At 36.3% G+C, this 26,039-nt stretch overlaps 1 protein-coding gene across 8 annotated transcripts in view; it reads left to right on the forward strand.

Moving 5' to 3' along the window:
- NF1 (neurofibromin 1) overlaps positions 1-26,039 on the forward strand; it is a 282,567-nt gene that overhangs the window by 162,996 nt on the left and 93,532 nt on the right. For all 8 annotated transcript variants that reach the window (XR_013446092.1, XM_078068156.1, XM_078068155.1 and 5 more), the window contains 5 exons: positions 2,356-2,514; positions 3,045-3,142; positions 4,201-4,347; positions 6,752-6,898; positions 10,143-10,253. Coding sequence is in view for 7 of the 8 variants with exons in the window: in XM_078068156.1 (XP_077924282.1) it covers positions 2,356-2,514; positions 3,045-3,142; positions 4,201-4,347; positions 6,752-6,898; positions 10,143-10,253 (662 nt within the window). In the remaining variant the exon portion in view is untranslated. The remainder of the gene's footprint in view (positions 1-2,355; positions 2,515-3,044; positions 3,143-4,200; positions 4,348-6,751; positions 6,899-10,142; positions 10,254-26,039) is intronic.

Raw genomic sequence — 26,039 nt, forward strand, 5'->3', positions numbered from 1 at the left:
TTCTGAGGTGTGGGTACTTTGAGTTTTGACAAGAATTTTTGAAGATGTGGAGGATAGTAAAGGTGTAGTACTTTTCAGAAGTTTGACAGTATTCTCCCTTTGGGAAATAATTCACCCAGATTTTCATTAAATTTTGAAATTGAATAGTATTAAGTACAAATCAGGTATAAGTGTGAGTCACACTTTAAAACTTTTTTGTTCTAGACAAAACTATTAAGTAGCATTTTTCAAAAATGTGCTGGTTTTTATGAGATACTTTCACAGCAGGTTAAGTATTTTATAAATGGTTCTTTGGAAGCCAAATTATGTCTTTTAATTTTTTAAGAACTGTTTTAGGATTTTAGTGGATTAAACTGAGTATGTGCTTATTCTTTTAAAACAACCTATTTGAAATTAAATATAAAGCAGTTTTAATCTTCTTGCTAACTCATTCCTTAAAGCTTTAAAATTTTGTAGGTTTGCTGTTAAGTTTCTTCTGTTTTAAGATTAAAATTTGGGAGTTCTAAAAGAACCACTCAGTAGCAATAGTGGTCCCTGAACATTCTGAAATTGTATGAAGAATTTTGTCTGTATAAATGTATACATTCATTTTTCTATTCCTACTCCCCAAAAGATTAAATACTGTACTAGAGTGGTAAAAACACTTGAATTTTCTTCTTAATTCTATTTCTAAAACTGTTTCAGCCAAAAGTAATTCTCAAACGGTATTTGGGTTTTAAAGCTATTCTAGTAAGGCTGCTATATTTAGTCATCTGCACCAGCTTCCTTTTAAGTGTAAGGTTGTCCTTCATGCAATAGCACTCAGAGGACTTTAAGACAAAGAAAGCTTTCTGAGCTATGTAGTATAAATGAAGGTGAGACTATATTAGTTACAACTCCTGTCTGTTATCACCACTTACAGGGATATTCTTCGGCCTAAAAAATCATTCTCTGAAATCTTACATTTACTAATTCTCTATCAGATATGGTAGAAAACTATTTAGAGATCTCAGGCAGTGAATAAGAAGACATTTAAAATGTATACCACATGAAACACTAAAGGGCATAGAAAGAAATGAAATAATCCTTATTCTTCCCAGAGTTAATCTGGAGTCAGTGAACCATATGAATTCGTGACAAGGAGTATTAATTCATTAAAGCATCATAAAGTAAACTAGAGTTTTGTGAGGTTCTGCACATAAATCCCATTTTCTCATTTCCCCCCAATATCCTCTGAAATGTGCGTCTGTCCCTAGACTCCTTGGATATTGCCCAGAGCGCTGCGGCTTCGCTGCCGTAGCCACCACTGCTTTAAGCAGCAGTTAGCTACACTAAGCGAGAGCAGTTGCAGAGATTAAAATGTTATAAAAGTGTTCTTGAAAAATAAATATACGGCTGTATTATCTGTAAAAAAAAATGTAAGTTTTAGAATAATATTTTCATATGTTAACTTCAAACAGGAGTCACTGAAAAGAGATGGGAGCTGAGCTGGTTTCCTAACACTTTCCCTAATCTAATGTGCCTATTACTTTACCTTCAGTGTAGAATGTTTTATAAAAAGAAAGAGAAAAATAATTTTAAATATTGGGCTCATGATGTTTTTCAGTGCGGGCAACCATTTCTTGTTTCCTTAACTTGTTTTATTTGACAGAATTATGCCCTGAGGTACACAAAAGGGTTCTCTTTTCTGCTGGTGGGATCCTTTTTTCTTTTAGGTCCCCAAGAATTCCTGTTCCTCCATGATTTACATAATAGGTCCTTATCTTATAAAGCATTCTGAGGAAGAAATGGAACTGGCAATAATGTTTCTTGTAAGTAAGTTTTTTCTCTTGATAGGAATCTAAAAAACTAACTCTTGTTTGTGTGTGGCAAGCATTTTGCTCAAGATATTCAGTTGTACCAGGTATACAACAAAATGTAAGTATTTATTATTAGATATTGGATGTTTCGGGGTATGCTGTTGAAAACTTAGCCTCGTCTTGTAAGAGTTGACCACACTGTCATGTCTATTAATTTTAGTAAAATATGATAATCTTTGTGTGAAAATTTGGTCTACTTTTGTTACTTACCAAACTTGCAGTATAAACAACAATGACAAATGTAAGATCTTTTTTCAGGTCTCTCCCACACCACTCATTCATGAGGTTTTTCTTTTTTCTTAGATACCTTTGTTGTGCTTTAAAAGGATGGAGGGCAAGAATTGAGGATAAACTTTATTTACTGATATGTTGGGAGTAGGAAAAAAATAGAACTGTGTTGTTTACAAGGGTTGATCTATTCAGAGTTTTTGTATGAAAGTTTGACCCTCGAGCTTTTTCTTCCCATTTCCTTTTTAAATTCAAACCACATAGTCAATTCTCAACTCCTTGTTTTTAGGTGGTTAGCCAGCGATTCCCTCAGAACAGCATCGGTGCAGTGGGAAGTGCCATGTTCCTCAGATTTATCAATCCTGCCATTGTCTCACCATATGAAGCAGGGATTTTAGATAAAAAGCCACCACCTAGAATTGAAAGGGGCTTGAAGTTAATGTCAAAGGTGAAGAATTATTTTGATAACTTATTTAAAATTTCTCTTCCAGCTAAATTTTCCGTTTTTCATATTTATTGTACTTACACTTGAATTGATTTTTAAAATACCCTATGGTTCTCACTTATATGCTTTTGTTTTATTTTTATTTGTTAAATTAAAAAGGAATTAATTAGACTGATACCTGATGGGCCTTATTATCATGGGAAAACAATCTTAGCAAATGTCTTCTGAAGATAGTTTTCTATGTATTCATTCTGGAAATTCTGAAATGGAGACCGTATGATTCTTTTTATTAAGAAAGACATTTAAAAATTTTAATATGTATTTTTGTGTTTGTAAATAAATATATGTGTATATATGTAGTAATTTGGGAAAGAACAGAAACAACACCTAGTATTTATAGGATGAGTAATAATTTACTTTAATTACCAGTAGAAATTATATCAATGAGACATTTAGTACTTCTTAAAGAATATATGATTGTGTACGCTTCATACAATGAATGATCTGATTTATAACCCTGTTCCATTGTTTAGATACTTCAGAGTATTGCCAATCATGTTCTTTTCACAAAAGAAGAGCATATGCGGCCTTTTAATGATTTTGTGAAAAGCAACTTTGATGCAGCACGGAGGTAGGACTGCTCTATTTGACTTAAATATTGTCAGTTTCATTTAAGTCTGGGTACTAGGTCTACATGAAGCTCCTGTGTAGGTTTTTTCCTCTTTCCTCTCTAGGTCAAGAGCAGAGTTAATCTTATTTTATGTAAGAGACAGTGGCAAAGTAAATCCATATTCTTTATAATTTGGTAGTGATTTCCATATTTGAAAACCAGCAGGGAATTTTGACACATCTACAAAAATAAAGGATTTGAGGTTGCTACAATATGGAGGAGAGGAAGAAGAAAAGGATTCCTTCTAGTAAAAACTGAAACCAAAATGGCACACATAATGCATAATAGTGTATAATGACAATTTTTTTGATGTTGAGTTTGAGTTGTTGGTTTATCTGTAAATGGGGACAATAACTGTTTGCCTGTCTGAGTTGACTTTAAAGAAACAAGTGATACAGTGTATGAGAAAGTGCTTTGTAAATGTAAGTTAAGGTCCAGAATTCTGCTTTTTATGACGTTTTTTTAAGTCATAGTCTAAGCTAGACTTGTACAACTCTGCCTTCCAGTTTTTCGTTACGGTTCATATCAACTTCTTTCTAGTTGGAGTTTAAAAGGTATATTGTTGGACTGCAAGCCGTATTGGAGAAAAAGCGAATGTCAGCATAGGATTCATATTCTAGCAGATTGACTACCCTAGAAAGTTAAGAGAACAAAAGTTCTAATCCTGGCTCTGACCTAATAGGCTGTATAACTTTGGGGAGGTCTTTCTTTTGTCTTGTTTTGGTCTCCGTTTCCTTATCTGTGAAGTACTGGCTTCGATCCAAAGTCTCATCCATCTAAATTTTGTTGTTGTCTGACTTCAAAACCTATTCTGAAGCCAAAGTCAGGTATCAGAAATGGAAAGCCATTTCTCCTGTCTCTTCTTGTTTTGTTTAATGACAGTCATGTGTGAATAATATCATAATCCTCCATACTTGTAATCTTAGTTATTTTACAAAGTTACTTCATATACATTTGATTCAAACATAGATAAGAGTGTATCTGGTTTTAAAAATTCTAATGATTTTATATTTTTTAAGGTTTTTCCTTGATATAGCATCTGATTGTCCTACAAGTGATGCAGTAAATCATAGTCTTTCCTTCATCAGTGATGGCAATGTGCTTGCTTTACATCGTCTACTCTGGAACAATCAAGAGAAAATTGGCCAGTATCTTTCTAGCAACAGGTAAGATTTTCACAGTCATGGAGATTTTGAAAATTCTTAGTTTTAATTTATAAAAACTATTGGTCCTGAATAATGCTTTTTTATTTTGCATCTGCTCAGAATAAGAATTGTGGTTTGGAAAGAGAAATGTAGAACTCTAGACTCTTTTAAAAAATAAATAGGCAAAGGGTTGATTCATATTAAATGATCAACAAGCCCACCGAGGTGCTACAGACTTTTTTTTTTAAAGTTAAGCTGAAAAATCACAAATTAGCCCTTTGGGGTTTTTTTTTTTCTGGTTTGCAACACATCAAACATGTACAACACAATGTAAAGGTTAAATTTACTAGAAGCTCAAATGAGTATTGGCATCTGAATTTGAAGAGTAGCTCATTCTCGGGAATTTAATAATTAAAACATTGCCAGTGTTCTGATTCTATTTGTGATACTCTCAAGTATATGCAAATAAAGCTTTATGCAGAAAACATTCAGTAATTAAAAAGTATTAACTTGGGTATTATTAGCTGTTTTTAGTTAAAGTCTTTTGTAGCCTGAATCACTTGCTGTCCTTTCTAGTTGTGTTAAAGGATCCAAATTCCTATGCGTGAGGAGTTCTCTTACAAATACAAAATGAGGGGCGCCTGGGTGGCTCAGTCGTTAAGTGTCTGCCTTCAGCTCAGGTCATGATCCCAGGGTCCTGGGACCGGGCCCTGCATTGGACTCCCTGCTCAGCGGGAAGCCTGCTTCTCCCTCTCCCACTCCCCCTGCTTGTGTTCCCTCTCTCGCTGTGTATCTCTCTGTCAAATAAATAAATAAAATCTTTAAAATATATATATATAAAATGAGTCCAGAAAATCTTAAATGCTAATAAAAATGGTTTGCTCATTCATGGAAGTGGTAGAAGACCATGAAGCTAAGGCTAACTAATTAGATGGTGGTTAAAAGAGAAGAGCATTTTAATCCTTCATGAATTGTTAGTGGATTAAAGTGATATGGACATGACTGATGTGTGCCCTGATAGAGGAAGATTGAAGATGCTTTATCTGTCACACTAAAATAAACTGTGGAACCTTTAAATGCAAACATTCATTTATATAATTCACATACATATTTGTGTAGTTTGATGCTGCAGTATTTTTAATTTGGTTTTTAAAAAATACACATTCCAAACATACAGAAGAGTATAGGCTATAATATACAGAGACCCACGTCACCCACCATCTAGCTTTGACATTAGTTTGCTATTTCACTTCAGATCTTTATAACATTTTATTTCTTGGGGGAAAAGATATAATTTCCCTCTATGTAACTGACAAAATAAGGAAATTATAGGTATGTATAACATAGTTTTGTGTGTTTTAAAATTTTGCAGAGATTATATACTGAATATAGTCTCTTCACACAGTATTTTGAGATTTATTATTTATTTAACTTAAGTTAGTGCTTTATTGGATGACTGTATCAAGATTTATTTTCTCCCTAATTGATATTTAGGGGTTTTTTTGTTTTTCACTATTTTAAATAGTAATGTAATAAATATTCTTCATATTTGTCTCCTTGTGTCTTACCTCAATGTGTAATTGCTGGGTTCTGGGCTTCTCACAGCCCCAACTTTACTAGATACTGCCACATTACTTTTCACAGTGTACATGCTGATTTACATTTTGGTCAGCACTGTGTGAGAGTACCTCCGTGTACGCATCCTCACCAAAGTTAGCATTAGTACACTTCATAATTTTTGCCAGTTTGACGTTTGTGAAATAGTGTTTTGTTATTCTTGTATAGTTTTAAATGCTTAATAGTTATTGAAAATCCATATTTACCCTGGCTAAACAGAGATCCGGTATCAGGGACAAATATATCCCAATTTGTAAAGCGTAGTTTCTCAGAAAGGATTCTTTTCATCTTGTGGAAAAAGTGGATCACAACGTTATTTTTACTTACTGATTGCCTGTTTAATGGTAATGGATTAAGAATACTAGAAAAAAGAGGGCGCCTGGGTGGCTCAGTTGGTTAAGCGACTGCCTTCGGCTCAGGTCATGATCCTGGAGTCCCGGGATCGAGTCCCACATCGGGCTCCCTGCTCAGCAGGGAGTCTGCTTCTCCCTCTGACCTTCCCCCTCTCATGCTCTCTCTCTCTCTCATTCTCTCTCTCAAATAAATAAATAAAATCTTAAAAAAAAAAAAAAGAATACTAGAAAAAAGAAGAATTTTTATGTAAATTTTGTAGTTTGGGGAGTGGTCATATTTCTAAGATGTCCCCAATGAATACTTACAACCCTTGTGAGGTCTTTTTGGTGCTACTTACAAATCAGCAAGAACCACCAGCTGACAGTAAGAAGAAAAGCAACCAATGATAGTCTAAAGCAATGTGTACTGCTAAATGTGAACTGCTACTTTTTTCTAAGTAGTTTGCTATATTTAGGGATCACAAAGCTGTTGGAAGACGACCTTTCGATAAGATGGCAACACTTCTTGCGTACCTGGGTCCTCCAGAGCACAAACCTGTGGCAGATACACACTGGTCCAGCCTTAACCTTACCAGTTCAAAGTTTGAGGAATTTATGACTAGGTAAGGTACCACGTTGAAATAATAATTGCTTTCTTTTGTTTGAGGTGCAAGGTTTACCACCAGGCCACTTGTTAGATATACTTGTATTTCTGATAGAGGATTATCAGGATAGATGTGCCTAATGACCACATTGCCATATTTTGGGATCCCACATTTTTTTACTTTATATATTGTTGACATGTGCTTTGTTTTATATTGATTTTCTTATAAAAATAATAGTATCTTATTGAATGGTACTTTGTCATGTTGCTTTGAGGTGTTTTTGCATTTAATACTTAGAAGGGAGGGTAGATAATCATATTATAGTTAAGGAAGATGCTGCAGCTCAAAGTGAGTGACTGATTTGCCCAAGATTCCACACCTAATTCATATATCCTGTGGTTTTAAGTTCTGAACTCTTTCTGCCACACTGTAGCATTTTTCAGAACCCTCCCAAAAGTTAATGCTATTAACTTCATTCAGATTGAGACTCAGAAAATTCAGTATATTTCAGTATTGCTATAAAACTTCTGTGGACATTTGTTTTGAATCTCATTTAGAAGGATTTAGTTTGTGAGGTAAAAGATCCTTATTGTTAAGACATTCACTTTTATGATGTTACAGCAAAAGTAGTGTGCTGAATCCTTTAGTCTTTAAAGTACCTTTCATAGTACTTTACACTTAGTCACTTAGTAAGTACTTCAATAGTGACTGTGGGTGAAGTGTTTTTTTCATAATATGTGCTGGAAACAAGTAAAGCAGAATGTGACATTCAGAAATTAATTCACATTACAGGTTTACATATAATGTGCCTTGCATTGTAAGTGCCTGTTACTGATCATATTGTGTGCACATGCCTCCAATTCTTTGATACCATTAAAAAAGTGTGTGAATACATGGGGCACCTGGGTAGCTCAGTAGGTTACGTGTCCAACTCTTGGTTTCAACTTGGGTCATGATCTCGGGGTCCTGAGATCAGGTCTGCACATCGGGCTCCACTCAGCACAGAGTCTGCTTAAGATTCTCTCTCCCTCTTCCACTCGTGCTCTCAAGCTCTGTCTCTCTTTCTCTCTCTCAAAAAAAAAAAAAAGAAATGTGTGAATACATAACAATCTCCTTTCCAGCTTAATTTTTATCTTTAGCTCTTCTATTCATTTCAGTATAACAGATGTTTATTCCTACATGATTAAAGAAATATTTTCCACACAAAATTTTCATAGTACCTAATTGAAAATAGCATAGTAGAAGAATATAAAACCATTTTTTATTCAACATTACTGAGGACATCCTAGCCATTTTTCCACTTTTCTAAGAAAACCTTTATTGTTCCTTACCTAAGACCCTAACTTCCCTTATAAAACAACCTTCTATGCTTTCGAAGACTAAATGATGTAATGCGTGTGAGACACTTAAGGTCTGGTATATACAGTGTTTAATAAATGTTAAGTGTTATTTTTGTTGTCAGCTCCCACTGATGCTCTTTGAGACCCACTTTTGTTTTAAAGAAATGAGGGTAGCTTTATAATTTTCTCGGCTATAAAAATAAATGTTGTATTATTCAAAACTTAGAAATCTAAAGAAGGAAGTAAAAAATTCTCAGCTACTCTTAGAAATAATTCAGTTGACATCTGGCAGATAGCTGCACAGTCATTTATCTATACAAATGTGTACCTATTTCTCTTATCAAATGATATGTAGGTTGTTTCCATTAATATTAAACAAATGCTGACCTGGTACCAGCAACATGATGGACTGAGATAATACAACCTCTCTCCCCAACCCCCTTCAGTACACAAGACACATAGAAATAGTAGGTAAAATGAACTGTATTTTTAAAATACTTCATTCCAGTATAGTTAACATATATTGTTATACCAGTATCAGGTGTACAATGTAGTGACTCAACAAATCTGTACATTACTCAGTGTTTATCATGATAAGTGTACTCTTTTTTTTAATTTTATTATGTTCTGTTAATCACCATACATTACATAATTAGTTTTTGATGTAGTGTTCCATGATTCATTGTTTGCCTGTAACACCCAGTGCTCCATGCAGAACGTGCCCTCTTTAACACCCATCACCAGGCTAACCCATCCTCCCACCCCCCTCCCCTCTAGAACCCTCAGTTTGTTTCTCAGAGTCCATAGTCTCTCATGGTTCGTCTCCCCCTCTGATTTCCCCCTCTTCATTTTTCCCTTCCTACTATCTTCTTTTCACCTATTTTCCCCATTCCCCCACCCACCTCTCCTCCAGCAACTAGTTTTGTTTTTGTTTTCTCTTTGTTCATTTGTTTTGTTTCTTAAATTGCACATATGAGTGAAATCATATGGTATTTGTCATTCTCTGACTTATTTCACTCAGAATTAGACCCTCTAGTTCTATCCATGTTGTTGCAAATGGCAAGATTTCATTCTTTTTTATGGCTGAGTGATACTCCATTCTGTATATATACCAGTTCTTTTTTATCCATTCGTCTATCATTGGACACTTGGGTTGCTTCCATGTCTTGGCTATTGTAAATAATGCTACAATAAACATAGGGGTGCATTATTATCTTTTCAAATTAGTGTTTTTGTTTTCTTTGGGTAAATACCCAGGAATGGAATTATTGGATCACATGGTAATTCTATCTTTAACTTTTTGAGGAACCTCCATACTGTTTTCCACAGTGGTTGCGCCGGTTTGCACTCCCACCAGTAGTGCCCCAGGGTTCCTTTCTCTCCACATCCTCACCAACACTTGTTGTTTCTTGTGTTTTTTATTTTAGCCATTGAATGGACTTTTAATAAATGGTGTTGGTACAACTGAGTGACCATCTGGATAAAGGTGCTCATATCATTCATGAGGATAAACTCCCATGAAGAAGAAAACATGTGCAAAAAGGAAGGCCTTTTTAATCATTCAAAATTATACACCAATAAAGAAAAGGTTGATAAACTGAACTCTTAAAAAAAAAAAATAAAAACTCAACGGCTTCTAGAAAAAAAAATACCATGATAAAAAACAATCCTATGGTTAATATTCCTGCCCAGTACTTTTCTTAGGATAGTCCTAAGAACTACTCATTGTTTTCAAAGAGCAACTCCTTGAAATTTTTGGTATTTGTTTTAAAATTGCCCTTCAGAAAGTGTTTTGCTTTTTAAATATTTTGTCATTTTAAATATTTTATCATTGCTCTAATCATGGGTTTTTAGAAATACTCAATGGACAATATAAAGCCTATGAGTTATTCTGTTTTTTTTTTTTTTTTTTTTTCTTTCAGGCATCAAGTACATGAAAAAGAAGAATTCAAGGCTTTGAAAACATTAAGCATTTTCTACCAAGCTGGGACTTCCAAAGCTGGGAATCCTATATTTTATTATGTTGCACGGAGGTAAGAAATACTATGTTTTAGTTTCTCTTAACGGAGTTTTAAAAATAATAACAAATGTAGAGAGATAGCAAGTTTGGTTTTTCCCATTTGACTTTACTGGAATTGAAGACAAGTTTACCTGGAAGAATATAGCTGGATAAATAGGCATCCTGTCCCAAAATGATACGTGGTATATTAGAAATTGCTTTTCAGGAGACCTGTTTCCTATTGGCTTCTCTTTCTTACATCAGTTTTTTTATACTTCCTACAATGGATTAATTACCAAGAATAAAAGATTGCTAAATATCTTTCGTTTTTAGCTGAATTCTGATTAAATAATATCTACAACATGACAATCAGGAACATTTCTTTTTAAGCAGAAATAAAACTTTAAGAGTCTTTTTCTAAGAACTTTCAGTAATATGCTGTGTCTGACAATATTGGGGTGGCCTAACAAATAATTCAGAGAAGCTATGGGAAATTTCTATAAGGATAGCACAGATGACAGCCTGGAAAAATGCTTGCATTTTTTTTTCATGCTGTGTCCAGGCTAGTTCTTAGAAAGCCTTTCTGGAAATGCTGTGAGCTCCTTCTTAACAATAGGTATGAGGCTTGCCTTGCCCTCCCTTTTCTTTCTTGCCTCCATTCTACCTTCCTTTTGAGAACTTATCTGTGATATTAGTTGGTGATTTTTACTTCTTTCTGTTGATGACATAAACTCATGGTAGTTGAACTTTAGAGACAATGTAATGTAACAGAGACCATTGGTTTTGGAATTTTAGGACTATGTGTAATCTTAATTTTGCTGTTCAGTAGCTGTAGGAATTAATCTTCCCAAGTTTCCTAAATTTAACATAAATTGAAGAATTATGTCAGTAGATTGAATAGTCACGAGTGGCAAAAGCTTATCAGTGTGTAGGGAATAAATGGAGGCTGAGAAATAGTGGGGGAGGATTGAAGAAAGGAATGCGGAAGGTGGGAAATGCATTTAATCAAATAATCCAGATGGTGTTAAGACCGAGGAGTCCTAAGCACTGGGTGTTACGGAATCAAGAGTATAGAAACTTGCATTTACCCTGAGCTCTCCTCTTGAACAATTCCTGAGTAACATCTTTTATTTCCCTTGAAAGTCTTCTCTCCAACTTTTGTATCAGTACCCGTTTCTAAATTGCCTAAGATAATTCTAATTATCTTTCGCAATAGAGATGAACCATATTTGTATTTCAACCCCAACTTTTATTTATTTATTTATTTTTAAGATTTTATTTATTTGACAGAGAGAGCACAAACAGGCAGAGCGACAGGCAGAGGGAGAGGAAAGAAGCAGGCTCCCAGCTGAGCAGAGAGCCCGATACGGGGCTTGATCCCAGGACCCTGGGATCGTGGCCTGAGCTGCAGGCAGACGCTTAACTGACTGAGCCACCCAGGCGCCCCTCAGCCCCAACTCTTAATGCAGCCAGTATATTTTGACCCTCCCTGTTTTGTCAAAGTAATTAAAAGTCAAACATTGGTGAGAGAGGCAGATGTGTGTCCTCCTCCCCCTTTAAATTCCTGTTAGTTTATAAATCGCAAAGATTTCTGGAAAACCTCAAAGCTAGGTTTTTTCTTCAGCATCAGAAACTGTAAGATTGTGTTGCTTCTTTGCAGGTTCTAGAAAAGGCCAAGGAAAGTAGCATGGGCCTGATGCAGACACCCTCTGTTGGATTAAATCAGTGAGATTTCCAGGAAACCTATAGAACATGGTGACTTAAGAGTGCTAAGGATTCTCAACTCTGTTTCTTTATTAGCTGCATAATCTTAGACATTTTTTTCTGAATCTGTTTCTTCTTAGGTTTAAAAAAAAAAAAGGTGAGGGGTGGCACTTATAGAAACTATCCTGTCTATTTTGTGACTTTAAAGTTCTGTACAGAGTATGTTTGAGGTTTTCTTTTCTTTTTTGGTTTTTGTTTTTGGATAGGACTCTTCCAATTTCAGATTTTCAATATTTTGAGCTTTTTGTTTAGACCCTGGAGCTCCTCTCAGCTTTCATTTTCACCTGATATGAAGTCTTAGCTCCAAGACAGTTGAGCACATGGTAGCTCAGAGCAGAGAGAGGCCCACTTCCTCCATGGTACAAGTCCAAAAGAAGATAGTAAGGGCTTTATCTCTACAAAGCCAACTTTGTCAAAGAGCGCTTGGGTTTGACTTCTCTTTTGATATTCCTGTGTTTCTGTGGCTTAGACTACTATGTATTAGTTAATATTTTTTGACCTATAGGTCCCATTCTCCTTGCGGATAGTCCACGGACATTTCAGACTTGAAATAGCAAAACTTAATTCAGTATATATTCAAATCAGCTTCTTTACAACTGTATTTTCTTTCTCAGTTACATCATTATTCTTTCCCATGCTAGAAACCCTAATCATTTAAAATTCTTACCTTTTTCTTTTATCCTCCTATCAGTCACCTAGTCTTGATTTTAGCTATGGGATCCTGACGGATTAGTTACATTGTTTCAGTTAGGCCTTTGTTATTGCAAAGAAGACATTCTTTTTTTCTCAGGAAGATAGGCCTCAGGAAAAACATAAATTACACAGCAGAGCCTGCCCAGGTGTAGACAGAACTAGGTGGCTATCAGTTCTGGAACTAGTTTACAGTCTTTGACTCTCTCTTGGCTTCATATTCAACTCCCTGTTTTTTCTCTTTCTGTATCCTTTCAATTTTAGCCACAGCTACTAAGTCTTTCATTACCTCAGCACTGCATACTTCAAATTCCAAAAAGAGACTGTGGTTCAGCTAAAATATACCTATTTGACAAAACTTTTCATGCTAGGTGCTGGTCAGCCAGTACATTTCTGGCTGCCCCTTAAGTCAAGTACATGCTCCTGGCTGGAAATCATGTGATTCAAAATAACCACCTAGTGCTGTTCGTTTATCAGGGGCTATCTTTTGGTATTTGTTGTAATTTTTCATTTTTTAAAATTGGATCTTAATGGTTTAATATTTTTTTTAGGCACCTTGAAAATGCCTTTTTTTTTTTTTTTTTAAAGATTTTATTTATTTATTTGACACAGAGAGAGAGATAGTGAGAGAGAGAGAGATCACAAGCAGGGGGAGCTGCAGGCAGAGGGAGAGGGAGAAGCAGGCTCCCCGCAGAGCAAGGAGCTCCATGCGGGGCTTGATCCCAGGACTCTGGAATCATGACCTGAGCTGAAGGCAGTGGCTTAACCAACTGAGCCACCCAGGTGCCCCGAAAATGCCTTTTGAAACCATTTTTCCCCACTGCCATTCCTGAGACTCTCTTATTAGCTCTTACCTATACTAATGCAGCATTATTCTCCCACTTCCTAATCCCCAGATAACTTCTTCCAGGTCATCTTTTATTTTTTTTTTTAATTTTTTAAATTTAAAAAAAAATTTTTAAAGATTTTTATTTATTTGACAGAGAGAGACACAGTGAGAGAGGGAACACAAGCAGGGGGAGTGGGAGAAGGAGAAATAGGCTCCCCTTTGAGCAGGAAGCCCGAGGTGGGGCTTGATCCCAGGACCCTGGGATCATGACCTGAGCCGAAGGCAGACATTTAACCAGCCGAGCCACCCAGGCTCCCCCCTCTGGGTTGATTTTGTGCCCAGGAGGCTCTTCCTGTGGCCAGCAATGTTTTGTGTTCTCAGCTTACCAACAGAGGGAAAATTATCTCTTTCCTAGTAGGTACAGCAGAAGTGCTGGTTTTACTGCCTGGCTTGAGTCATATGCCAATTCCTGAGGCAGTCACTGTGGCAGAGGGATGGAATGTCTTGTCTAGGCCTGAATCATGCACCCATCCCTGGAGCTCCGTGGTGAAGCCAGCCCAACTTGAACTGCATGAACTGAAAGGACACCAGGGGCAGGGTTTCCCAAAGGAAAATTGGATGGCAGATACCAGGATGAGGAAAAATGGATTCTGGGCAGCCGAAAGTAACGGAAGTCCTCCATTACACTTTAAAAAGACCCAGTAGGAAAGCTGACACTTGTCATATGATATGTGTGCACAAGCATATATATACTGAGAAATGTGTGAAAATAGACACATTAAGCTGTTCACATTGCTTATTGCAGGGGAGTATGATTGGAAAAGGTAGAGGACCAATTATAGTATTTGTTATGTATCTGTATTATTTGACTTGTTGCCGGGAACACAGGTTATTTTTGAAGAATAATTAAAAATATAAAACCTAAAAGTTATAGTGAAGAGTTTTCCTCTTAGGAATATTCTGATACCTGGCAATTGCTTTTGAGGTAGTTAGTAGTAATAATGATGGTAACAGTTAACATTTCCTGAGTGCTTTTCTGCATCAGGCAAATTGTGCATGTGATAGGATTTTTCATTTAACCCTAACGGTAACCTGAGGCACTGTTATTAACAGTGATTGACATGTGTATAAACTGAAACTTAAGAGTTGTTAGTCATTCCCAGACCTAGCTGTCAGAATGACCTGGAGAATTAAAACAAGCAAACATAGCCCCAGATCCTACCATGAGCTACCAAATCAGAATCTCTTGGGGAGAGCCTAATCTATATATTCAACAGGCATCCAAAGTGATTCATTTGTAGTGAGTTTATTACTGAAGTTTTGGAATCGCACTGGGTCATGTATTTAACTCATGGTGGCACATTTCTTAAGAATGAGAGCTGGGTTTCAAACCTTAACAACTGCACTATTAGTGAGTTAGTTATTATCAGTGTTAAAGTTAGGTACGAGGTTTTTGGGCTAAATCAACCTTTGTAGACCAGCATGAAACTCTCTAGTAGTTATGAGATATATTTCTATATGGAAGAGTTTTGAATTCTAGGCATCTAATTTACAAGTGACCTTTTCAAATACCAGACAAAGGTTTACTCAGAGCAAGATAATTTTGTCATTGGACCGACTGTATTATGCATTACAATAGTTAGCAGGCTGGCTCAGTTGGAAGAACATGTGACTCTTGATCTTGGGGTCATGAGTTTGAGCCTCATGTTGGGTGTAGCGATTACTTAATAAGAAAAACTTAAAAATTTTTTTCAAAAAAAACCCCCAGAATTGGCACCTTTTCTTTACTGTGACAACATATTACTATTCCATATTCATGAAGTATGGTGACACAGATATATATGTATATTGTCTTGTGTGTACTATAGTATTTCCTTTAAGATTAGCACTTGTTGGGGCGTCTGGGTGGCGCAGTTGGTTGAGTGTCCAACTATTGATTTTGGCTCAGGTCATGATCTCAGTGTTGTGGGATCAAGCTCAGTGTGGAGTCAGCTTGAGATTCTCTCTCCCTCTCCCTCTGCCCCTCCCACTTGTGTGCTCTCTCTCTCTAAAATAAATAAATCTTTAAAAAAAAAGATTAGTATTGTCTATTTAATAAAAAATAAAACAATACAAAAATAGCACACACTGGTCTTCATTCCCCATCCCCTATCCTCCTCTGTCACACATACAGGTGTACTTTGGTTAAACATCACCAACATAATTTCTTCTCTTAAACTTTTAATGTAAAAATCTGAGTTTCTGTTCTATTTTGCAAACATTTAAAAGGCAAATGTGTAGTATTTTGCTTGTTTTAGCATTTATAAGGAAGGAAAGCATTATATTAAGGTAATAATTAAACTTAACACAATTAAAATCTACAATCTAATTTGGTTAGAATAATGATAATTTCCTAAGAAATAAATTGAAATAAATTTGATTTTCTTAGTGTGCTTGTTGTAATTCAGCAGATAGTAATGAACTGAGCTAGGAATGCAGACCATTCAAGTTCACTTCAGCCTGAGCACACACAAAACAGCAAGCATAGTATATAGAGAAGAAAGTGAATGTTGACCATTGGATTCAGTGTTGTGCTACCACTTTTCATAGTCATCACATTTCTGGTCGTGACTATCTTTGGGCTCACTGCTGTTTTCTGAGTTGTCTTGGTATTTGAGGTCATCTTCATATTTAAGATCATTTGGAGATTTGAAGTTGTCTTGGATTTTGAGATTGTCTTGGATTTTGAGGTTATATGGAGATTTAAAGTTGTCTTGAAACTCAAGGTTGTGTTGGCATTTAGAGTTGTCTTGGAATTTGGGGTTGTCATAGAATTCAGGCTCATCTTGGAACTCCGGTCTGCCATAGACCCTGAGGTCATCAGTGTTGTAGTTATCCCCAGAGTGTTAGTGACAGATAGGAGGAACAGGCTGATGACTGATAGCTTGAACATCATTTTCCTGTTTCAAAATAATTACAGAAATTTACTGACACTTTGAACACAAATCTAAGAACTAGCTTTTTTTTAAAGAGGGGAAAACTGAAGGAAACCTCATTCCAGCACTGGGGAAATGCCAATCTTTGGTTTAACAGTTTCATAGTTTTTGGGGCACCTGGGTGGCTCAGTCTGTTAAGTGTCTGCCTTTGGCTCAGGTCATGATCCCAGGGTCCTGGGATCAAGCCCTGTGTCAGGCTCCCTGCTAACGGGGGGACCTGCTTCTCCCTCTTCCTCTGCTGCTCCCCCTGCTTGTGCTCTCTCTGAAATAAGTAATTAAAATCTTAAAAAAAACAACAACAGTTTCATAGTTTTTTTTAATTATGTTAATCACCATACATTACATCATTAGTTTTTGATGTAGTGTTCCATGATTCATTGTTTGCGTATAACACCCAGTGCTCCATTCAGTACGTGCCCTCTTTAATACCCATCACCAGGCTAATCCATCCCCCCACCCCCCTCCCCTCTAGAACAGTTTTTAAGATAGGGGAAAATTTAGAGGGATCAGTATCAATTCCTTCATTTTACAGATGGGCTCAGACAAAGGGTGTAAGTTGCCTGAGTATGCATATCTAAAAATGACCAGAACTAGAACTTGAGTCTGACTCTTAGTCCAGAATTCATTAGTAGATGTGGAGTGTGAAAGCATAGTATAGACAAAGACCAAAAGTTTAATAGTAAACCATTTTTAAAGTAAGGCTAATTTTCTTTTATCTTACATCCAAATCTAATGGGTTGCCACATTTGAGATAATATAGTTAGCTCATGTTGGTCATGGTTAAATATTCTTTTTTTTCTTTAACTTAAAGTGCAAACTTTAATTTTAGAAATCTAATATTTACATTTGGTTCTAATACGTAATTCAGAAAATTTCAAATTAATATTACCTTTCGATGTTTTTTTCTTTGAGGATTACAAATTCAGGCTTTCTTCAGTGTCCTGAGGGGGATCTAACTTTTTACTCTATGCTTTTTATATATAATTAGGAAGTCACGTGTTCTGAACTTGACCTGCCATTTGCTCTTTGAAAATCTCCTGTTGGATGTTTTCCAAACAATTGGTATAAACAGACAGACCTTGGCAGAGATCAAGGAATTCAAATAAAGTCTTTCCAAAATCTACTTGCTTATTTTTTTTTTAAAGATTTTATATATTTATTTGTCAGAGAGAAAGAGAGCACACACAAGGGGAGCGGCAGGCAGACGGTGAGGGAGAAGCAGGCTACCTGCTGAGCAAGGAGCCCAATGCAGGACTAGATCCCAGGACCCTGCAATCATGACCTGAGCTGAAGGCAGACGCTTAACCCAGGCATCCCTCTACTTGCTTAAAGAACCCAGTGAATATATCTTTGTTATTCCTCTTATCTATGTATTCATTAGTTAGTTTTTTCACTGGATTGACTAACTAGAGGAATACATTATTTTGCCTGCTGTGATTATCATGACTTTAAATCAAATAAGTATATTAGAGATAGATGTCTTTATTTTTCTTAAAGATCTTGTGTGTATGTTTATTGGTAGTTTCTGACCATGGTTATTTTGAAGTATTAAAAATAATTTGGAAATATAGCATTCCAGGCATTTAACAGTACATAATTAGTCTATTAGAAAAGAAGTTAAACTTTATTAATATAAAACTAAATAAGAAAAGGATTGCATATGAAAGTGATACTATCATACTGCATTAACAAAGTTGTTTTTTATTAATTTTCTTTTTTTTTTTTTAAGTAGACTCCACGCCCAGTGTGGGGCTTGAACTCACAACCCTGAGATCAAGAGTCACATGCTTTGTGACTGGTGCCCCAACAAAGTTTTTTTTGTTTTTTGTTTTTTGGTTAAAGATTTATTTATTTATTTTAGAGGGAGAGAGAGCCAAGCAGACTCCCTGCTGATCACAGAGCCTGATGCGGGGCTCAATCCCACCTAAGATCCCCATGAGATCACTACCTGAGCCGAAATCAAGAGTCAGTTGCCCAGCCAACTGAGCCACCCAGGCACCCCTCCCAACAAAGTTTTTTAAATACATTAAACCATCCACATTGAAGCACATTAAGTATATTCTTTAAAGGAATTTTGTCTTTTGATTACTTCTTTTCCTTGATAACTAGCATACAGGGAAGTTCGGTTGTATTGTGCTAATGTTTTCATCGCATTGGCCAGCACTCTTTAAAAATTGCAGGGCTGTGAACAGTGGTGTTGACATAAAAGGAAATTGCTACATAAATGGCAGAAGTACAAGTCAGTACATGTTTCTCACTTGTCTTACTTTGCTATAAAGATTTGTTTTTCTCCTGAATGAATAGAACCAGTGCTTGCTACATCTTATTTATATGGTACATATAATAGAGAACCTCACTTAATTGGAGGTTAGCGTGATTAGACCTAGAAGTCAACATAAAAAGCCTCTTAGCAACTGGAGTAGAAATATACAAATCCGAGTACTCAGGTAATGCACAGATAACTCCTTAGTGATGCTTCAAACACTTCAATCTCAACATATTTAAAATTTAAAATTCAAAGTTTTTCCCTTTCCTGCTTTTGAACCCAGATAGGTTCTTCTCATAATCTCTTTCTCAGTTAATTGCGTCATCACCTAGCCAAATGGCTCTCCAACCTTGGACTCCTCATTATCTTCTTTTTCTTACTAATCTTAAGCTGCCTGGGCCTCGTGATGATAAGTAAAATTTAAAATTCTGAACTCTCCAGCACTCAGATGCTCCTAAACAAAAATCATTTGCCATCCATTATTTAGGCCTTTAAATACCTCCTGCCTCTCTACATTTGTGCAGTCTTCCCTGTCTGCCCAAAGTACTTCTTCTTCGTTCAAACTTTTGTGCTTCCTTCCAGGTCTAACTGATGGCAGTGCCTTTTATGTGAGCCTTCCCTAATTCTGCACTTCAGCATCAGTCATTTTAAGACTTCATACTTTAGAGCACTGATCAGAGTCTACTTTTTACTATAGAGGTATCCTAAATCTTTCTTCTACCACACTCTGGCGTTTCACAGTCAGGCATCACCTCTTAACTATCTGTATCCCCTCCACCTGCTAGCACAGTGAGTGCTGGGACAGAATAGGACACAGTAAACATTAGAATTTATGGCAGTATCTCCTTTGTTTCTTCATGTCCAAGGGCTGATATCATTAATAATGTCAAAAAAGGTAAGAGCCACTTGGTCATTTGCTGTTTTCCCAAGTGTAAGTTTGCCGATCACAGGTCTCAGTTGAAGTCCCATCTCTATTTTCTGACTGCTCTTTGAGAGGGTTTTTCATTTGCATAATGTGGATCATAATGCACATTCATAATCGCTTTCCTGCAATTCTGAGATCCAAAATCCTCTGAAAATGTAAAGTTTTGCCAAAAAAAAGTTTGATACCAAAACTTACTTGGTGGAAATACCTAACCGGCATTGGTGTGAGGCTTTTCATTATTGTTGTTAGTACTATCTGTATTTGTCCCACTTAGTGTACGGCTGGTACTTATATTTGTGTTTCTTCTGTTCCTTCCGGGCACATTTACCATACCGCTCCAAGCATCTTTATAGTCAGGTGGTACTGTGTGACTGCATGCTGGTCAGCAAAAGGTAGATTCCCTTGATGTGTGCCCCTTCCAGGCCTCCTCACCATTCTTCATCTTGTTCTCTTCTGTCAGCACCCACTAGAAACCGAGGGTTCATAATGGGGTCTTAGACGTGATTGAACTACTGGATGACATGATACAAGTGAGAAATAAACTTCTGTTGTCTTTTGTTGAGGGTTATTTTGGCGTTGTGACAGAAGTTCGTCTATGCTGTGTGCTGGATAACTTGGCTTTGCCTCTCTAGATCCACTCCCTCTACTTCTCCAGTCTGTTGTCCCCTGAGAGGCTGGCCTGTGTGGAAGATAGCGTTGAGCTTCTTTCCTCATTCATTTCCACTCATTTCCCCATATGGAGAATGATGTATTCTTTTGGCTCGCTTCCGGCAAGGTCACTGTGGGTTGACTGCATCCCTCCGTGAAGGTAACAGTTTTTGTTGGGCAGCCCTCTCTGTGTCTGGTCTCTGGTAACTGCTCCCTGCCCTACCCTTCAGGTCTACTCTCTCACTATCTTTTATAGTTTCCCTATATCTCTTAGACTAAACCCTTCCCTCTCCTTTATACACATTCCCTAATAGCCCAATTTGAGTGTGCCACCTGTTTCCTGGCGGAATCCAAACTACTACAAACAATATGTGCACTGTGTCTTCCTCAAAACCTGAACAACTCTAAATTCGGAACTATATCTTGTCCCAGGGGTTTCACATGAGGGCTTGTGAGATCTGTGCCAAGTTTATAGGTTTATTGTGAGTATTAACTGTGATAATATTTGAATGGCATTCAGTACAGTGCCCAGCATATAGTAAGCATTGGGTAAATAGTAGCCAGGATTGATGTAAGAATAGCAACTGTGTTGTTAATTTTTTTATCTGGGAAATCTAAATTTCTCATATTTAATGCTGGAGCTTTGGAACTAGCAAGCAATTATAAGAGCAGTATTTTCCTTTACATACTTATATTACCTTGAATTGGCCTACCCTTATTTTGGGGGGGGGGGTTGTTTCTAGAACTTTCTGCCTTCACATATTCTTTCAGAACTCTTAATGGAGAAAAGTGGTCTTATTTATAAAATCATCTTATTGCTCATAAATTTTATGTAGCAATTTCTTAAGAATTTCAAGCAATTTAAGTATGTTATTCTAGAAACAATTAGGCCCTGTCTTCCCTTCCGTAACTTTTCTCTTTCGTCTTTGGATTTTTGTCTCATGAATAGGACACTTGGATGTTTTCTTGGGTGGCAGTCACGCAAACACTCTTGGCAATGGACACACTTTTTGCTTTTTAAAAGATAACCCTCAATAAGTACTATGCCATGTATGCTTATTGCTCCTATGCCTCATGTCCTTTAAACTTTTAAAGTTTTGAAAGTTACGTATGTTTGGTTAGTTCTGAAAGCAGTTAGGGTTTTCAGGATTGACATTTTTATCATGCTACTAGTGGGCTTTTACCTGTATTTAAAAGTAGAACATTTAAAACATTTCAGGAGTGTGTAGCACAAGTGGCTTTCATTGTGGACAGTTACTTTCTTTAGAAATTATTTGTAAGCTTCCTCAGAAAGTGGATGTGCAAATATGCATAAGCAGGCTGTTGTTATGTTAGACTTAAATGTGATACCTTTTAGAATTGTACTTAAGCACTTTTCTCTTCCATGGTAAAATACCAGCCTTTTCGTTTTAGAAATCTAACATAGGGAAAATAACACATTTCCCCTTAGTTGCAAAATACATATTCCAAGGGCAAATGTCTGTCTTTGAGCGAGTTTGTTTCCTAAGTTTATAATACTGTAAGTCTGTTACCTAATTTTGGCATGTTAACATTAAGTATTACTGATTTTCCTTCAGAAATTTTTTTATGCTTTATCCTCATATTACAAACTCAGTTTATAGTTTAATCAGTTGTTGAAGCTGGGGTTAGCAAACATTTTTGGTGAAGGACCAAGTTGTAAATATTTTAGGCTTTACAAACCAAGAAGATTTTCTTCTTCTTGGGGGAGGGGAGTTACTTTGTTTTGAACAATTCTTTAAAAATCTAAGAGCCTGGGTGCCTGGGTGGCTCAGTCAGTTGAGCGTCTGTCTTCAGCTCAGGTCATGATCCCAGGGTCCTGGGATCAAGCCCCACATCAGGCTCCCTGCTCAGCGGGAAGCCTGCTTCTCCCTCTCCACTCCCCTTGCTTGTGTTCCCTCTCTCACTGTGTCTCTGTCAAATAAATAAATAAATAAATAAAATCTTTAAAAAATAAAAAAAAATAAAAATCTAGGAGCCAAGTGGCATGTAGGCAGTATATTGCCTGTGGACCATAATTTGCTCATCTCTGGTCTAGGCAATTACAACAACTTCCTAATTGGATTCTTTGTCACCGGGATATTACTCCATCCCTTCCATTTTCCACATCTGCCAGAATGATCTCTCTAAAATATGACCATGTTACTTCCAGGTAAAACCTTTTATGTGCTCCTGTTAGCTAAGTGTTCATATGTAAGGCATTCATATACTACCTTTGGGATTTTTGCCATTTCTTTAAAACTTCTGTTATTGCCTCAGTATTTTTTATTGGTTTTTTTTTTTTTGGACTTTTTTTCTTAAAGGAAAATTTATATTATACTATAAATAGAAAATGAGTATTGATTGCTATAACTAGAAAACCAGTAAACAAAAGATAATAGTAAAAAAGAAATATAGAACTATTAAATGCCTATTTCTTAGACCACCATATCATATGGGTCCCACACTTCAACAAAACCACTGACTTACAAGATAAAGCCTTTGTTCCTTAGCATCTCATACAAGTTTCTTCGTAATCCTTTATACTGCTCATATTAGTTGCAAGGTTGCTGAACTACAGCAGAAGGTTGAAAATCATTTTGGTAAAAAGCTAGATGCTGGCCTTATTTTGGAAATCTGAAATTTAAATTTCTCCACAACAGTCATTGATGTGGTTCCAAGTAGCCTTGTGTGCTTCTGGGCTGTTCTCAGAAAAGGGTATTAATGGTACATTGCTGAGGGTATCATCAGAGCAGTTGTCAAGAAGACTGTAGGAGCGGGCAAAGACACAAAAGTCTGCCCAGAAAGCTCAGAATGCCAAATGAGCATTCTGTACATTATTTTTACAGTGGTCAAAAAAGTCCTAAAACCATTTGTTTAAATTGGTCATTTAAGTTTAATAATAGAAGACTAGCCACCACAGTGTGTAGTAACATCTGTAGAAGGATGGTCTAGACTTTATAAGGCCTAGCCTTGTGCTTCAGCAACACTGACCATTTTACCATTGGGCTTGGCTGCCCTTCCTTTAACATAGAGCAAACTCCTACTTTTGATTCAAGACCCATCTCAGTAACCTGACCCTTATTCCTCTTGGCAAGTTAAAAAAAAAAAAAAAAAACTTTAGTGAGATCGAATTCACATATTTTAAAATTTACTTTTTTAAAGTATACAATTCAGTGGTTTTTAGTATATTTACTGAGTTGTGCAGTTATGTCTAAGTTAGACATTTAATCACCCCAAAAAGAAACTCCATACCCATTATTTATTCTCTATTCTGACCCCACTCACACCCTCTAGTCCCTGGCATCCATATCTCTATGGATTTGCCTCTTCTAGACATTTCATATAAGGGAACTCATACAGTATGTGCTCTTTTGTGACTGGCTTCTTTTACTTTACAGTTTTTTCATGTTTCATGGAGGTTGTAGCATGTATCATTACTTCATTCTTTTTTATAGCTGAATAATATTCCATTGCATGCACATACCACATTTTGTTAACCCATTCATCTGGTAATGGATATTGTTTCCATTTTTTGCTATTATGAATAATGCTGCTATGGATATTCATGTATAAGTTTTTGTCTGGATATATGTTTTTTACTTTCTTAGGTATATATCTTTGGAGTAGAACTGTAACTTGATATTTAACCTTTTGAGGAATTGCCAAACTGTTTTCCAAAGCAGCTTTATCATTTTACATTTCCACCAGCAGTGTGTACAAAAATTTAAATTTCTCCACAACCTCATCCAACATTTGTTCTCCTCTGCCTTTTTAGGCAAATTTTGGTAAAATACCTCCTTACTAAACCATTGCATATTCTATTACTATTTAACAATGACCATGTTAGAATATAATTCTCCTTTTTTTAAATTGAGATATAATTGACATATAACCTTATATTAGTTTCAGGTGTACAACAAAATGTTTCAATATTTGTGTGTATATATATTGCAAAATGATTACCACAATAAGTCCAGTTAACATCCATCACACGCATAGTTACAGAATTTTTTTCTTGTGATGAGAATTTTAAGATCTACTCTTAGCAACTTTGAAATATTTAATACAGTATTATTAATTATGATCACCATGCTGTACATTACATCCCCAGGAATTACTTATTTTATAATTGGAAGTTTGTACATTTTGACCACCTTCACCCATTTCACCCACCCCCCAATCCCTGCCTCTGGCAACCACCAATCTCTTCTCTATCTGTGAGTTCACTTTTTTGTTTTTTTAGAATCCACATGTAAATGAAATCATACAGTATTTGGCTTTCTCTGATTTATTTCTCCTAGTGTAATGCCATCAAGGTCCATCCATGTTATAAATGGTAAGATATACTTCTTTTTTATGACTGAATAATATTGTGTGTGTGTGTATGTATGTGTTTGTGACATTTTCTTAATCCATTTGTCCATCAGTGGACACTAGGTTGCTTCCATGTCTTGGCTATTTAATTTTTTATTTTTATTATTTTTTTAAGATTTATTCATTTGAGAGAGAGAGAGAGAGCATGCACACACACAGGGGGAGAGACAGACGGAGAGGGAGAGAATCCTAAGCACACTCCCCACTGAGCATGGATCCCACCTTGGGGCTTGATCCCACAACCCTGAGATCATAACCTGAGCAGAAGTCAAGAGTCAGACGCTTAACCGACTGAGCCACCCAGCTGCCCCTTGGCTATTTTAAATAATGCCACAGTGAAGCTGAGGGTGCATGGAATATAAATTTTCTGTTCACCTCTTGGACTTTTAGCCCTAGATGTCTTTATCTAGATACAGAGAATCTATCAGAGTATGTGGCAATTCATAGAACACTTAATAAATGAACCCAGCTTTTAGTTGTTATATATAATCATTCAGTGATAGTGTTAAGACTAATTACCAGCTTAAATTATAGACACACATGACTATAATTTGAAGGAAGAAGACTTGATTTAATAATAGCAGTTAGAATTGGAGTTCTGAATTGAGCCAAAAGATTTCTCTAGTGGTTTTGTTTTCTGTGATACTGATACTGATATTGGTTAATAGAAGTATAGTGACCTTGGGTGTTAGTGAAACAAGGCTTTGGTTTACTCATCAAAGATGATTTGGTGACTGATTCTGAATAATCTGATAGTCGTGACTTGACATGTACTATAAATTAATATGGTTAGTGGCTACAGTCCATGTATTGCTATGAAATAAAACAGGTTTTTTAAAGATTTTATTTAAGAGAAAGAGAGAGCGGGCATGAGGGGTAGGAGGGGCAGAGGAAGATAGAGAGAATCTCCAGCAGACTCCATGGGGAGCACAGAGCCTGATGCGGGGCTCGATCTCATGACCCTGAGATCATGACCTGAGCCAAAATCAAGAGTCTGACGCTTAACCGACTGAGCCACCCAGGTGCCCCACCAGTTGTTGTTGTTGTTGTTTTAATGAATTGTGGTTTACCTCTTCTGGTGTAAGTATATGATCCTTGAAAGTAAATAATCCCAAGATGTCCTGAAGAGGTTTGATTATATAAAATAACATGGAAAAATTCTAAAACTAGCATCTAAGAATAAATACATCCAAGTGACTATTGTTCTTTTCAGAAGAGTCACTGTTGGAAGTGACGTACTTAACTTCAAATCCTGCTGCCTTTGAGCACGACATTTAAGGGAAACAATTTTTGGAAGGACTGTCAAAGTCTGAAGTCTATTTAGATATGGCAGGAAAATCATCATACTT

This window comes from Halichoerus grypus, chromosome 2 (assembly GCF_964656455.1).
Source record: "Halichoerus grypus chromosome 2, mHalGry1.hap1.1, whole genome shotgun sequence".
Classification (NCBI taxonomy): domain Eukaryota; kingdom Metazoa; phylum Chordata; class Mammalia; order Carnivora; family Phocidae; genus Halichoerus; species Halichoerus grypus.